Below are 15174 nucleotides of genomic sequence, written 5' to 3'. Positions count from 1 at the left end.
AATATCTTCTTTCTCCCAGTCGTGAAATAAAAGTCTTGTCCCGCAGGCAGCAGCACCCTATGTGCCTAGAGCCAGCGGTGGAACCTCCCCTCGGAAAAAGCAGTAGTGGTTCCTTTAAGAAGGCCCTGCCCCGCCCCCCACGAAGTCCCGCCCAGGCACTGTCACGTGACCCGCGATTACGCACACGGGGTGGACCACAGGGCGGTTTGAAAGCCCGGCGCGCACCGTACGAGCGGCGGTTCGTCCTGTCCCTGGGATGTCGGTGTTGCGGCCGCTGGACAAACTGCCTGGCCTGAACACGGCCACCATCTTGGTAGGCGTCAGCAGCCCAGATTCTCCCGCCCGCCTTTCCTCCCAGGCTGTGCTTCAGCCGCCAGGTCCCCTGCGCTCTCTGAGGTGCTGGCGTGGGCTATTCTGGCTGGGGTGTGGTGGGCCGGAGAGCCACACTCTGAACCAGTCGGAGTAGCTGCCCTTCTGAGGCTGAGGGACGTCCCCACCAATAAGTGCGCAGTTTCTGATTGGTGGGGCGGCTGGGCGGGGCGACCGCGCGCGGGGCGCGGTGCCGGGTGTCCAAAACTCGGTTTTCCCGCGTAGAGGGGTCGGACCTCCGGGAGAGACAAGGCCTTTCCAGGAAGGGTCCGGGGAGGTAGTGAGTGCTTTCCGGACAGGACCGGAGAGGGTGCAAACCTCGGGCCCTCTGCCGGAGTCCTCTCGGTAAAAGGGTGCCTCGCGCGCTGGAGCCGGAATCTTGGGTTCGCGGCCGTCCGGGCCCTCCAACGGGACTGCTGTGTCCAGGTGTCAGTCTGTCGCCTTCTCTCTCTGGGCAGCTGGTGGGCACGGAGGATGCTCTTCTGCAGCAGCTGGCCGATGCTATGCTCAAGGAGGATTGCACATCGGAGCTGAAGGTGTAAGTAGCCTTATGCTGGGGTGTCCGATCGCTGGCCTGGGCGCAGGGGAGAGCGGGGTTGGCGGTAGGGGGGCCGCCAGAGAGGCGGGCACAGGTGGAGCCGCTTGACCAACCCCTCGGAGTCTCCGTCTTAACGCGTGATCTGTCCCCGTCCAAAGGCATCCTCCATCACTGTCACACAGTTTTTCTATTTTCCTCTAGCACTTGTCACTATAAGAAGTTTCCATGTTTCTTTACTTGTTTGCAGTCTGCCACCCCTAGGGACACCAAGGTCAGCCCCTTGAGGGCAGGGACTTTGACTTTTGCTCACTGGTGAATCCCCAGTGCCTTGAGCAGTACTTGGCACAGAGTACATGCTCAGATACCCCCCAAACTTGGAGAAAAAGTAACTAAAGTATATTTTGTTTTCCTTTTTCTAACTGAGAGGGAGTAGAAACAGCTGCTGGCAGGAGTCAAGTGACTGAATACATGTGGGTGTCATTCTCCCTGGTAGAAAGATTATGTTGTCTTATTCTACCTAGTATGGGGCATTTCCAATTCCCACAGAGGAAATACCCTCTAGATTTGGATCATTCTCCTTCAACATAATCTTTCCCTCAAAATAAAGATTGTTCATATGTCCATCTGTGCTCTACCTATCTTGCCAGGCTCTTTGGCTATAGAACACCAAACACAATAACCAATAATCTCAAACCCATAGCTCAGAAATAGGAAAGGATAAAAAAAAAAAATTAATTTGGGACTTCCCTGATGGTCCAGTGGTTGGGACTTTGCGCTTCCGCTGCAGGGGGCACGGGTTTGATCCCTGGTCCAGGAACTAAGATCCCTAATGCCATGGGGCAAGGCCAAAAAAAAAAAGTCAAAAAAATTAATTAGCATCAGAGTAAATGGAAAATGTGGACAAAATTGCCTGCATTAAACGAGATGGAAACCACTGGCAAAAAAGAGAGAGTCACATGACTTGCAAAAAATCTGATGAAGAACCCACTCTGGGAAAAGGGGAAGAAAGCTCCTTTTTGAGTGCTTTGTGCCATTGAGAAATTTAATAGGAACATGAATTTTTAAAAGAAGCGTTCAAAGACCAAATAATAACAGAATGAGAGGAAAAGGGAGGTTGCAGAGCTAAGGACAAAAAAGGTGAAAAATAATACCATATGAGATCTAATAAATACATAGAAACAGCAAGGATCAGAGTAGATGTGGTTAAAGACTTAATTATTTACAAAGAAGAAAGATTTGAAAAATTACAGCAAAAGTGTTTGAAGTGTAATAGAAGAAGACTTCCCTGGAATGAGTGAAGAGTTGAATTTGTCCGTTAAAAAGGGTACATATATCTTGTTCCAGGAAAAATGGACAATTATTTACTTCTGAAGTAAATAATTCTTCAGACTTTTAGGCAGGAGAAGCAAATCACCCATATGGTCATCTGTTCATTTGTTGTCAGGTATTTTCGGCTCTCTGCATTTGGAGTATTTGGCAGGAACCAGCTTTGACCCTTTGTGGTTATGTGGAGCCATGTGACTAGTTCTGGCCAATGAGTTGTGAGCAAAAATGATTGTCTATTGCTGAAGCATTTAATTGCCAGTGAGAGGCCTTCCTCAGTACCCTTTGTCTCTCTCATGTTCTAGAGTGGCAACTTCATTAGCTGAGGTCCGAAGTTATGGTTAGAGCAAAATATAAACGTATATAATAATACCATTAATAATAGCAATATAAATGTACATTTGTAAGTTTTGTCCAAATGGTAAGGTAGATTTTAAGAATGCTAATTTTCTCACTTTTCTTAATAATAGAGAATCAATCCCATATAGGTAAAATTAAAACTGTTAAAAATGATACCAACTTACTCATTTTTTCCATAATCTTTTTTTAATTGGGTTCTTTGAGGAAATAATTTCTTGTGATTAAAAAATAATTTATCCAAAGTTCATCTTTTTTTTCAGTTCTACTTTAGTTATTTTGCTTCCACTAAATTCAGGTAAAATTAATACTATTATCCTATTTTTATTTATTTTTATTTTTTATTTTTTGGCCGCACCATGCCCCTTGCGGGTTCTCAGTTCCCAGACCAGGGATTGAACCTGGGCCACGGCAGTGAAAGCGCTACATCCTAACCACTGGACTGCCAGGGAACTATTTTTCGATTACATCTACTGTATTCTAGTGTCTGAATGTGTATACATTGTGTACATGGAGAGATGTTTAGAAAAATGTTTTAATGTTAATAGTTATTTCTAGGTAACTGAACTTTTAGGAGTATGTGCTTCTTTTTTAACTTTTGTGTTTTGTATACTTTTTGGTATTCTTAAATTATAAGCTGAGGGGTGGGGGGCAGATGAGTAATAGTCATATGTGGAAATGGGCAGAAGTAGAGGATTCAAAAAAACCCTTCAGGTGGGTATTTGACATTCTGAGACTAAGTCCAGGCAAGAATGATGAGGGTGACTTGCCCAAGGTCACATAGCTGATAATTGGCAGACTTGGGATTTGGGGCCACTTCTGTCTTACTCCAAAGAGCTTCAATCTTAACCCCTAAACTTCACAGTCCAACACCCTCCCCCCCTTCTGAGCCTGGTCTCCCTCCTAGCATGCAGTGTAGATGGCTAGCCTCATGCCATCTTGTATCCAGAACTCCCTGTTGCCAAGGCAGTTACTAAACTTTCTGGCAGGGAGAGTAGAGCAGGAGTCATCTGGATAGGACCAGCTCTGCCCTGCGCCTGTGCTCACCTGAAAAGTCTTGCTGCAGGTGAACAGGAGAGGAGCTCTTGACAGCCTCTTCCCTGTGACGGGTGGCATGTGAACAGTCATTGTGATGTGGGTACGTATTTAGTCCTGCAATTTCTTGTTTTTCAGCCACTTGGCAAAGTCCCTCCCTCTGCCCTCCAATGTGAATCGGCCCCGAATTGACTTGATTGTGTTCGTGGTCAACCTTCACAGCAAACACAGGTGAGAGCCGGAGGATGGGGGCTGCTGGGCTCAGGTAGACCTGGCTCAGGGATGTGCTGGGACAGTGGCCTCACTTGTGATGGGAAGGAGAGGAGACAGGGAGAGGCTGCCTGGGGTTAACTTAGACCGTGAGGAGGGGGGAGCCAGTGGCCAATGCACGATGTTTAAAAGACACTGATAAATGCCAGCAGTGTCATCTGTCATTTGGCTCTCTGAAGCCTACTGTGTATCCCTGACAGCAGGCACAGACATGAATGAAACAGATCCCTGTCCTCAAGGTCCATTAGGGGAGGAGGCTAGACTTTTGAACAGACAGTTAACAGTACCTGCAATGGGTACTGTAAAAAGAAGGAAGCATGGGGCTGTGAGAGCCCAAACAAGACCTCTGACTCTCAGGACTTAGGTCAGGCTAGACTTCCTGGTGGAGGTGACATTTAAATAGACACCTGAGAGATGACGAGAAATTAGCCAGGGAAAGATGAAAGTAAGCAGAATGTTCCAGGTGAAGGGTTAATGTAAAGGGCAGGAGGAGCATAGTGTGTTCGGAGGACTGTCAAGGCCTGTGCGGCGTCAGAGCCCAGTCTAGCGTGGGGCCGTGGCAGTGGCAGCACGGGTGGTGTTGATGCTGGTGGCCTGATCCGGTCTCCCTGTGGTGCTGGCAACCCTGGGGACAGGACTGCAGCCAGCCTATAGGGAGTACCGAAGAAAGGTCTGCCCTCTCCCTCCTGGGGGACAGCTGGCTAAGAGCAGAACACAGGGTCCAGCACAGAAACCAAGGCAGACACCTGGGCCTGTGGTAGGGATCAAGGGAAGGCTGTGGTGGAAACACCTGGGAATCCAGTGGCATAGAGACACCAGATACACGTAGCATCAGGACCAAGTCCAGACCGCACTTCCTGACCAGTTGGAACCAGTCAGCGGTGACTTAGGCCCAGGTGGGGCTGAGAAAGGGCTGAGATCTGCCATGGTTGCCAGAGGGCCCTGGCTCAGCAGATCAGTTGCTCTTTGGGTGAGGTCTCTCTGTTCACCAGAAGGGACACTGGCCCAAGTCTTTGGAGAGATCCTGCTTCACAGCCACACTTAGGGGCAGGGCCACTGTTGCTGTTGGCCTCAGGCTGTGTTCATTCAGGCTGAAGCCTGACCTTTGAGATGGCTTTTTGGCCAGGAAACAGCAGGTTCCTTCATCACTCCCTGGACACAAGTGAATGAAAGCCTCAACCCAGAAGGTCAGGGTGCCCTTGCTTAGAGGAAAAGAGTGTTTTCATATGATTGATATGACTTAAAATCGCTGTAATCTTATTGGAAAGCAATTCAGCAATACTTATCTACACTTAAAAAAGACACATACTGTGACCCAGCCATTCCACTTCTAGCATCTGTCCTACAGAAATGTTTGCTTGGGTGTGTAAGGACCTGTGGGAAAGAAAATTCACGCAGCATCTTTCGTAACAGTGAACAACTGGAGACCGTTTAAATGTCCATCACAGGGAGAGTAGTTTGTGGTACTGTGTGGTCATTCCAAAGAATGTAACAGAGCTGTTGAACCCAGTTAGACCCAACTGGATGCTTGTACGTATCACTGTCTGTATTTGCATATGAAAAATATTCCAGAAGAATTACACCCCCAGCTGTCAGCAACAGTTATCTCTGGGGAGTTGAAACTGAAGGTGGTGCTGGAGACGGGAACTTTTACTTTTTACTTATACACCCGTGTTTACTGTTTGATTGTATTACGAACTTGAGTCACTTTGTAATTAAAAGTAGTTTGGGAAATTCCCTGGCAGTCCAGTGGTTAGGACTCCTCGCTCTCACTGCCGAGGGCCCAGGTTCATCCCTGGTCGGGGAGCTAAGATCCCACAAGCCACGTGGAGTAGCCAAAAAAAATAAAGAAAGAAGGAACTATACCATATGACCCAGCAATCCCACTACTGGGCATATACCCTGAGAAAACCATAACTCAAAAAGAGACATGCACCCCAATGTTCATTGCAGCACTACTTACAATAGCCAGGTCATGGAAGCAACCTAAATGCCCATCGACAGATGAATGGATAAAGAAGATGTGGTACACATATACAATGGAATATTACTCAGCCATAAAAGGGGACGAAACTGGGTCATTTGTGGAGACGTGGATGAATCTAGAGACTGTCATACAGAGTGAAGTAAGTCAGAAAGAGAAAAACAAACATTGTATATTAACGCATATATGTGGAATCTAGAAAAATGGTACAGATGAACCGGTTTGCAGGGCAGAAATAGAGACACAGATGTAGAGAACAGACGTATGGACACCAAGGGGAGAAAGTGGCGGGGGTGGGGGAGCGGTGGTGGTGGGATGAACTGGGAGATTGGGATTGACATACATACACTAATATGTATAAAATGGATGACTAATAAGAACCTGCTGTATAAAAAAATAAAATAAAATTCAAAAAAAAGAAAAAGTAGTTTAAAGATATGAAAGGACAGAGTATTCCTCTAGGGCTGTTTCCTGTCACCCTCCTCTCGTTCTCTGGCCTCTGGGATCAGAGGCCAGGCAGCTTCTGCTTTCTCTGTTGTGAGGTTTGTCCTCTGCTTTGTTCTCTCGCACTGGCCACTGCAGCCTCCGGAATGTTGAGGAGTCCCTGCACCATGTGGACGCCACCTTCTTCCTGGGGAAGGTGAGCTTCCTCGCCACAGGCGGTAAGTGCATCCCTCCCCCGCCGCTCACGCCCTCCCCCGCCAACCCAGGGCAGGCTGCGGCTGGGCCTGTGGTGGACTCCTTGCAAAGGCAGCCTGGGTGATGGAAAAAACACGCGTTTTGGAATCTGATGTTGTCAGTCTTTATAAAGCAAATCTGAGCTGATCAGTCTGCCAAGTTAATTCCGCTGAGATAATGGCTTAGAGGTGCCTAGTGGCTCTCTGTGGCTTTCAGAGTAAAATCCAAACTCCTGTAAAGGCACAAAGTATTTTGCAGTTTGGCCCCTGCCTTCCTGTCTTATCTCCTATTACTCTTCCCTTCTTTGGCTCGGCTTATACTTCTCTGAGACTTGGTAATATTAACAGTGGAAATACTAATAGCTACCCTATATCGAGCACTCACAATAGACCAGACACTGCCCTAAGTGCTTTGTTTCTATATTACTTAATCTTCACGACAGGTACTACTGAAGTAGGTACTATTTTCTCTGTTTTGCAGCGGAGGAAACTGTGGTCACGAGGTTAGGTAACTTGCCCAAGGCCCCGCAGCTGAACGGTTGTAGAGCAGAGATTCACACCTAGAGAGTCATATTCCAGAGCCCATGCCTTTAATGATTATACCATGTGGCTTCTCTCAAATACTTTTTCCTCTTCTTTATCTCGCTAACCCCTATTTTCTGCCTCCTGGGGGACCTGACCAGCCCTGCAGTCTGGGCCCTCAGGGTATCCATCCCACACATGCCTCTGTCAGAGACTCCTAACCCTTCTACCTACACTGGTGGTGTGTCTGCCCCGCCAGCTGCACTGCGAGCTCCTCGCAGGAAGGGCCTGGCACGGATTATTCTCAGCAAGCATTGGTGGATAAGTGAACACCAGGTCACTTCTGTGTATTCATTCATTGAATCTCTGCGGTAACTCAGCAGGGTAGGGGTTGTTACTATCATTTCACAGATGAGGAAATTCATGTTTTTGTTGAGCACTCTATCCAAGCCCCTTCAGCCTATTTTCTGATTTGATGATCTTGACTGCCCTGAAAAGAAGGTAGAACAGGACTGTCACCCCACTGACTAGTAAGAAACTGAGGCCCAGAGAGGGGAAATGAACTACTTGGCCCAGTGCTTCCTAGATGACAGCCGTGAAGGTAGAGATTACAGGCCGTGGCTTCTTTGCAGCTGGGCGGGAGAGCCACTGCAGCATTCACCGGAACACCGTCGTGAGGCTGGCCCGCACCTACCGGAGCCCCCTGCTCTTCTGTGACCTGGAGGTGAGGACCCCGAGCACGCGGGTTGAGGGACGGAGCAGTCAGCACACAGTGGGCGTGGCAGGGATGCTTCTTGGAGGCGCGTTGCGTCCCCTAGTGAAGGGGATCCTGATGTGGAGACGAGATCCTCGTTTGAACCCTGGCTCTCCTGCTCGCTGCCCTGGCGTGGGTCACCGTAAGCCTTGGGTTCACACATATAGAATAGGCTGCCACTCCACGTACGCCTTGAGTTCTGCTCGTGCACCAGGCGCCATCACCTCTTGCTTTTGCGTCGTTCTCTCTGCTCGTAACCAAGTCTCGTGCGTGTACCTGTGGGTCCCTGTTAATCTATCACTTCCCTGCTGGGGTTAAGTGCTCTGAGGCCAGGCATCTTGTCTGCCTCATGAACCAGCAGTAAAGGTGCCCAATGTCCCCCTTACATCCCTGGATTGCAGACCTTGTCTGGTCCCAGCCTGGGGCAGGGGGTCTAGCAGGCAGCAGAAGGGGAGGCTGGGTAGGTGGGTAGGTGGTTGGATGGATACATATGATATTGGTTCTGCCCCGACTTGCTTCTGTTGGTGTTTCTCACGAGGTGACTGCTCATTGTGGGGTTAGCACAGCAGATTTCTATTTTGCTGTTGAATTTTGCTCTTCAGCCTCTCTTCGTGCAGTACGGAACCTGATGACTTTTTGCTAAAGGGTCCTCAGCAGGAGTCGACGCTGCTGCCTCTGGGCTCCCAGGGCCTGGGCTGCCCCACCCGCACACCAGACCTGCTCAGCTGGTTTTGAGATGCGTTTTAAAGATTTGTGTTTCTGCTCTGTTCTGGGTCTTGCACCTGTTCCCAAAAGCAACGTGATGTCGTAAGAGGGAACTGAGTCAGTATGTGGTCCCTCATCACCAAGGGTTCTTACTCTGGGGTCTGTGGGCCCGTCTAGTCAGAAGGGAGGAGAATTCAGGGGATTTGCGGACCTGGACGAGAAAAAAAATTACTTCTTGTTTTCACTAACCTCTAAGAGAAATTTATCTTTGTGAATGTAGGCAAGAGATGTCAGTAGCATTAGCAGAACCTGTGACTGTTAGCAGTGGAAGCGGCGGACATTGCCATGTCCCATGGGCACTGGGGCAGATCTCATTACTACTCCGACACTGCAGAAGTCATTAGACCTGCCCTAGATCTCATTCAGTGCATCGGTTAAGATGTACAGATTTGTGTTTCACATTTGATGAGTATTTTAAGAACCCCGACTCGACCGACGCTCTGATCTCACAGGTAGGACCTGAGGCCCAGGGCACCCCTGAGGGGCCTGTCCCTGCAGGCTTTCCTCACAACAGGAGAGGCGAGACGTGCTCACAGTCACACAGCTAGTAAGTCAGCGGAAGAGCCAGGTTGGTGTGCAGCTGTCTCTTTCCTGTCTTAGCGGGCTGACTGTGTGGCTTTGAACAAGTCGACCCACCCCCAACACACACACACACACACACACACACACACACACACACACACGGGCTGACTGTGTGGCTTTGAACAAGTCGACCCACCCCCCAACACACACACACACACACACACACACACCCCACCCCCCCCACCCCCCCACCCCCCCCCACCCCCCCCCCCACCCCCCCCACCCCCCCCCCCACCCCCCCCCCCCGCCTTCTCTTGGCTCTGAAGGGGAATCGCCATCTTTGCTCCACAGTTGAGGTGCGCGTGGTGGTGCAGTTCTGTGTGTGGTCAGGAGGTGGCAGGCTGTACCAGGTCCTGGGTGGTCCTCTAGCCTGAGAACTTCTCTCAGAAAAGGTCTGTGGCCGACTTTCTATTTCCAGCAGCAGCCCTGCTGAGAACCTAGACCTGGCATTCTCTCCCACAAAGCACCCAGTGTTTGCACGGTCAGCACTCCTCGTACCGCTGTTGTCCTGTTCGGGGCACACTCCTCCGCTTAATCGACTTGGAGCCTCACCATATTCTGAGGGCTTTGCGTGGCAGGAATTATGAGCCCCGTTTTACGTATGAGGAAACACCCAGGGAGGTGTGGGATTCGCCCAGTGAAATTATTTCCCAGCTCCGCTGATCGGGTCCTGTGCTGGTCCCTGAGAACACAAATGCCTCAGACGTTGGCCCTGCCTCTCAGAATCAAGCAAAATAGACCGACATGTAACATACGCAGCAGCAGAAGGATTTGCAGAGCTTTGGAAGCCTGGCAGTGGAATTCAGTCATTCCTTCCTGTAGGTGACGGGGCAGTCATGATAGGGTCAGAACTGGGATTTGGGGGCCACGTCTCTGGAGTATGATGTGTGGATGGGAGGAGGCCTGGCCAGAGGCAGGAGGGCTCGGGACGAGGCCGCTGCGGGAAGCAGACTGTGGAGTCCGAGTGAGAGCTGCAGCAGTTTGGAGGGATAGTTCAGAGGCAGAGGCCGCAGACCTCAGAGGATTTATTCAACAAGTATTTCTGGACTTCCCTGGTGGTGCAGTGGTTAAGACTCCACCTGCCAATGCAGGGGACACGGGTTCGAGACCTGGTCCAGGAAGATCCCACATGCCGCGGAGCAACTAAGCCCGTGTGCCACAACTACTGAGCCTGCGCTCTAGAGCCCGCGAGCCACAAGTACTGAAGCCCTCATGCCACAACTACTGAAGCCCGCGAGCCACAACTACTGAAGCCCACGTGCCTAGAGCCCATGCTTTGCAACAAGAGAAGCCACCGCAATGAGAAGCCTGCACACCGCAACGAAGCGTAGCCCCCGCTCGCCACAACTAGAGAAAGCCCACGCGCATCAACGAAGACCCAATGCAGCCAAAATAAATTAATTAATTAAAAAAAAATAAAACAAGTATTTCTTACATAATCTACAGTGCGCCGAGCACTGTTCTAGGCACTAGGGAAGCAGCATAGAGCAGAACAGTTTTAAAACTCCCAGTTCTGTTCTAGTGGAGGAAACAAAGTGAGGAAGTAGAATGTATGGCATGTTAGAGAATGGAGGTGTGACCTGTCAGGTGGTGGTAAAGTGGCAAGATTTACATAGGGGTTGAAGGGGCTCACTAAAAAAAATGACCTTTAGGTAAAGACTTGAAGGAAGGTGCTGTGGAGCCTCCTGGTGGAAAGGCCCACTAGGTTGGAGAAACAGCAAGTGCAAAGGCCCTGAGTTTGGAACTTGCCTGCTGTGTTCAAGGTCCACAGGGAGGCATGGGTGGCTGGAGCAGAGCTGTGGGAGATGAGTCAGAGTGACCGTGGGGCTTTGTGGGTCGTAGGACAGGTGGTGGCTTTCACTCTGAGTTAGACTGGAGCAATGGAAAGTGTGGGGGACACAGCCTGACTCGGGTTTTAAGTGGGTCCCTGCAGCGGTTGGGAGGAGAGTGGACTGAAGGGAGACAGGGGCAGAAAGAAGGAGATGGGCCTGGGGACTGTGTCTGGAAGAGTTAAGCGTGGCCTGGGCGCAGTGGTGTCTGGGGAAGAGGGAGATGAGATGGTCTGTGATGCTGGGTGTTTCCAGGGCCGGGCCGACAGATGTGCTGATGGCCTGGATGTGAGACAGGAGAGGAAGAAGAGTCAAGGTCGACTCTGGAGTTTTCAGTCTGAGCAACTGGAAGGACGGGGTTGCCTGTGGCTGAGATGGGGGCGACTGCCGTTTGGGGGGGCTCCCAGGAACTCCGTCTCGGACACACTAAGACAGGAGTCTGTTAGAGGAGTCTACCCAGAAGCCAAGCGGGCAGCGGCACACGTGTGTCTAACACTCAGGGGAAAGGTCTGGAGATGCAGTTTGGGCATACTCAGCAATTAGATGGTTTGAAGGTCATGGAGCTGGATGAGGTCACCTGGGGACCGAGTGTGGGGGAAAGAGATGCAAAGGCCAAGCCCTGGGACCCCCAGCAGTTAGATGTCACACAGAGGAGGGAGCGGCCTGCGAGGTGAGAGGAGAAGCTGCGGAGGGTGGGGTCCCGGGAGCCAGGTGGAAAAGGCCTGTCAAGGAGAGGGAGCAGCTGCGTGAGATTCTGCTGAGAGGAGACTCAGTGCGAGTGAGGCCAGTGTGATGAGGACTGAGACGTCGCCTCTGGACTTAAAACCCAGGATGTCATGGGTGGCAAATGGTGGAGAAAGAGCAGGAGGGCGTGGGGCTGCCTGGTCACCAGCTTGGGTGACTGGGTGGATGGTGGCGCCCTTTCCCCAGTTAGAGAGGGGACAGGGGAAGGGGGAGGTGCTTCTGAGGGCACCTGTTGGTCAGGGGAGAACATCTGAGCATCACTGTTGATTCTTCAGCATTTATAATGAGCACCTCATCTGCCCGCACCATCTGGTGCCAGGCCCTAGGACAGTCTTGTCGCCCCGCCTAATCCCACAGCTCCTCTGGGCCCACCAGCCCTTCAGAGGCCCTGATACAGGAACCGTCTGTTGATGGTGCCTCCCTGTCCTCGGAAAGGGCCGCTCTCTACCCACCCCTCCCTTCTCTCCCTGTGAGCGTCTCTCTCAGACAGATCCCAGGGAAGGAAGCCTTTGGGGCCTACTCTACCCCAGCGTTGGTTGGGACTAGCCCTGGTTCAGATCCCAGCTCTGCAGTCACTGACTGTGTGCCTCTGGACAGTTGACCTAACCTCGCCCACCCAGCTTGCTGAGCCTTCATTTCTTCTGGAGCAGGGGTCATCGTCTCTGGTATCCCTGGAGGGTGTTTAAAGGATTCGGTAAGCTGAGGTGGTTGGAAACGGCTCGGCGAGGTGTGGCGCGGACAAGGGCGTGGCCATGCTGGGCAGCGGTGCCCTGAGCTGTCCCCACATCCCAGCGCCCCGCTCCCCTGGGCAGCCCGCGGAGCTGCTCCACGTGGGGGCAGCAGGCCCCTCACCGCTGTTCTCTGCTCTTCCTCTGCAGATAGGAGACTTTCGAGCCACCATGGCGCAGCGCCTGGTCCGCATGCTGCAGATCTGCGCCGGCCACGTGCCCAGCGTCTCGGCCCTGAACCTGCTGTCCCTGCTGCAGAGCTCTGAGAACCCCTCCCTGGAGGACCTGTGAGGGCCACCAGCCCCCGGGCTGCCCCTCCCCATGGCTTGGTGCCCGGCTCAGTAAACAGTCACTGTTGCTGGCGCTTGACAGGCCGGGGTCAGCGGGCAGTTCCCTCAGGGCCCAAAGTCCTCGAGCTCCAGCGGGGCGTGCCGGGGGCAGAGGGTGGGGAGGGAGCCCAGCTGGTGGGACTCCAGCCCCCCTCCCCCTCCCACGCTCACTCCAGCAGAGCCCCAGGTCTTCATCCATCTGACGTGTTCTCTCTCCACTTAAGACTTCAACTGAACAAAGGGTCCGTGGCTAAAAAAAGTTTGAAAATCACTGGTCTCGTCCACCACTCTGATTCTGCAGATGAGCAAACTGACTCAGAACAATTAGGAGTCGGGTAGGGGGAGCTTGGACTCTATGAGCCCAGTCTGACTCCGCATCCTGGCCTTGCCATGCTTATAGGACCTGGTTGTTGCCTCTTGGGGCCTCAGTTTTCCGAGGTGTGAAATGGAGATTGTTCTACTTACCCTGTTGCATTGTGAGGATTGTATGAAATGGTGGAGGTGAAGTGCCTGAGGTTGTATTACTCTTGCGCTTGTTTGAGTGCTTGATGTATTTCATAATAAACGTGTTAATGCTTACACAGTGCCAGGTAAGCACTCAATGAACAGTCATTTGAACTATTATTTGAAATCACACAGAGCTAAGTTCAAAAACTGGTGCACATCCAGGAATTACACTGTGAAGTCTTAAGGTTGTGAGAATTCAGTGAGAGAATCTGACCGAGGGCTGGTTTCTGGGTTGGCAGCAAGAGATTGTGCAATGACCATTGCTTTCCTTCTCCTTTGGGTCTCATTAGAATTTGTGGAAGTGCTGGGATTAGAATCCAGAAACCCTGCCAGCAAGGTCTGGGCTCCTGCTGCTCCGCTATGGCCGGCTGGGCACGCATGTGAGAGCTTGGGGGTGAAGAGGAGGTCTGGTGGGAGAGGCCTCAGGAAGAGAGCCAGGTCCCGGCTACCCTGGAGCGTGACAGCGCCCTCCCAACCCCACCCAGCTTGTGCCCCGGCCTGTCCTCCGTCCTCAGGCCTCGGGACCGACCGGCCCTGCTTGATGCCTTGGACGGTGCCAGCACTGCAGGGCCTCTGCTTTGACGTCACCATGGCAGCCGCAGCTCATGCTCTCCACTGAAGGATGGGCCAACCTGAAACTCGGCACAGGCGTCATAAGGGTAGGGCCCGCCTTTCTCCCCTCCTTGGGTTCCTTCCAGACCTGGCCCAGCGCCCCACCCCTCGTGTGTGCTGTGCTCGGTAAGGTTTGCAGATGCCTGGCTGGCTTCCACGGAGCCCCCTCAGCCCGCCGAGAGCCTCAGCTGCCAGCTGTGGAGATTCCGGTTCAGGCCCCAGACGTCACCCACCCGACCTTCTCAGAGCTTCACACTTTACAGAGCCCTTCTCACACAGTCGCTCCTGCCACCCTCCCCACAGACCTGTGAGGTTGACAGTGTTTCCCCATTTCAGTTAATGAAACTGAGATTTGTCATCAGAGGCTTATCCACAGTCGCACAGCTAATCGGGGGCAGAGACAACCTCTGGCCCCAATTCTCTGCTTTTTCTCTCTGGTTGTTCTCTTAGGCACCTAATCGTTGAACAAAGGTTTGGGTATCTCTGCTGGGCAGGCCCTGAGCTGAGAACACAGAAATGGTGGACACACAGGCCTTGAGCCAGAGAAAGCAGCCGTTTGGAAGGGCAGTCTCCCATTAGCACAGGGGGAGGCTTCACGGAGGGGAGGGCGGAGAGCAGGCTAGGGGCCCCGGCCCACCGCAGGAGGAGGGTGGTGCAAGCCTCGGGCTCCAGCAGGCCTGGGGCACAAGGATCGCCCAAGGACTCCCAGCATTTGGGAAGGGAAGCCAGCTTCTGTGCTGAAGTTGGGGTGGGTCTGGCTTGAAGGAAGAGGCTGGCAGTCAAGGTGGGCGGTGAATCTGCGGGGAAGGGCAGGATCAGCAGAGGTCCAGGAGGCCGGCCTTCCGAGAGGGCCCCCCCCCCCCCCCCCCCCCCCCCGCCCCGGGGCTCCTAGGAAACCGCATTGTCTTCAGCCCCTCAGGAGCCTGGGCCACAAAGGGCGGGGCTTTGCAGGGCTCCGTGGAGGGGTGGGGGAAGGGGAGGCCTTTGGGGGATGGAGCATGGTGTCTAAGCAGGAGAGTGCAGCGGTGTGGGCACAGCCTGCCTGCCTCTTCTGGGCTTGTCATTTTGCCTGGAGACAGGTGGGGTCCTCCCCATACACCCGCCCCCACCCCCAGCCAGCATGAGGCACTCTCTCTCTCTCTCTGGTCCCTGTGCCACGTTTTCTTCGCCACCTGGTGCCATTTAACAAGAGAAATGGCGTCACGTTCTCCAGCCGAGGATCTGGGAGCCTTCCAAGTGCTGGGGGAGC

At 52.5% G+C, this 15174-nt stretch overlaps 1 protein-coding gene across 1 annotated transcript; it reads left to right on the top strand.

Moving 5' to 3' along the window:
• The first annotated feature begins 201 nt into the window (after positions 1-201).
• On the top strand, positions 202-13412 carry CENPM (centromere protein M). Its single transcript, XM_068560565.1, has 6 exons — positions 202-313; positions 828-907; positions 3761-3853; positions 6459-6538; positions 7708-7799; positions 12628-13412. Exons 1-6 carry the CDS (start codon positions 257-259, stop codon positions 12766-12768), a joined length of 543 nt encoding a protein of 180 aa, XP_068416666.1. The 5' UTR covers positions 202-256; the 3' UTR covers positions 12769-13412.
• Positions 13413-15174: the final 1762 nt, after the last annotated feature.

The sequence above is a fragment of the Eschrichtius robustus genome, chromosome 13 (assembly GCF_028021215.1).
Source record: "Eschrichtius robustus isolate mEscRob2 chromosome 13, mEscRob2.pri, whole genome shotgun sequence".
NCBI classification, from domain to species: Eukaryota; Metazoa; Chordata; class Mammalia; order Artiodactyla; family Eschrichtiidae; genus Eschrichtius; species Eschrichtius robustus.
This window is presented reverse-complemented; position numbering and strand designations above follow the sequence as displayed.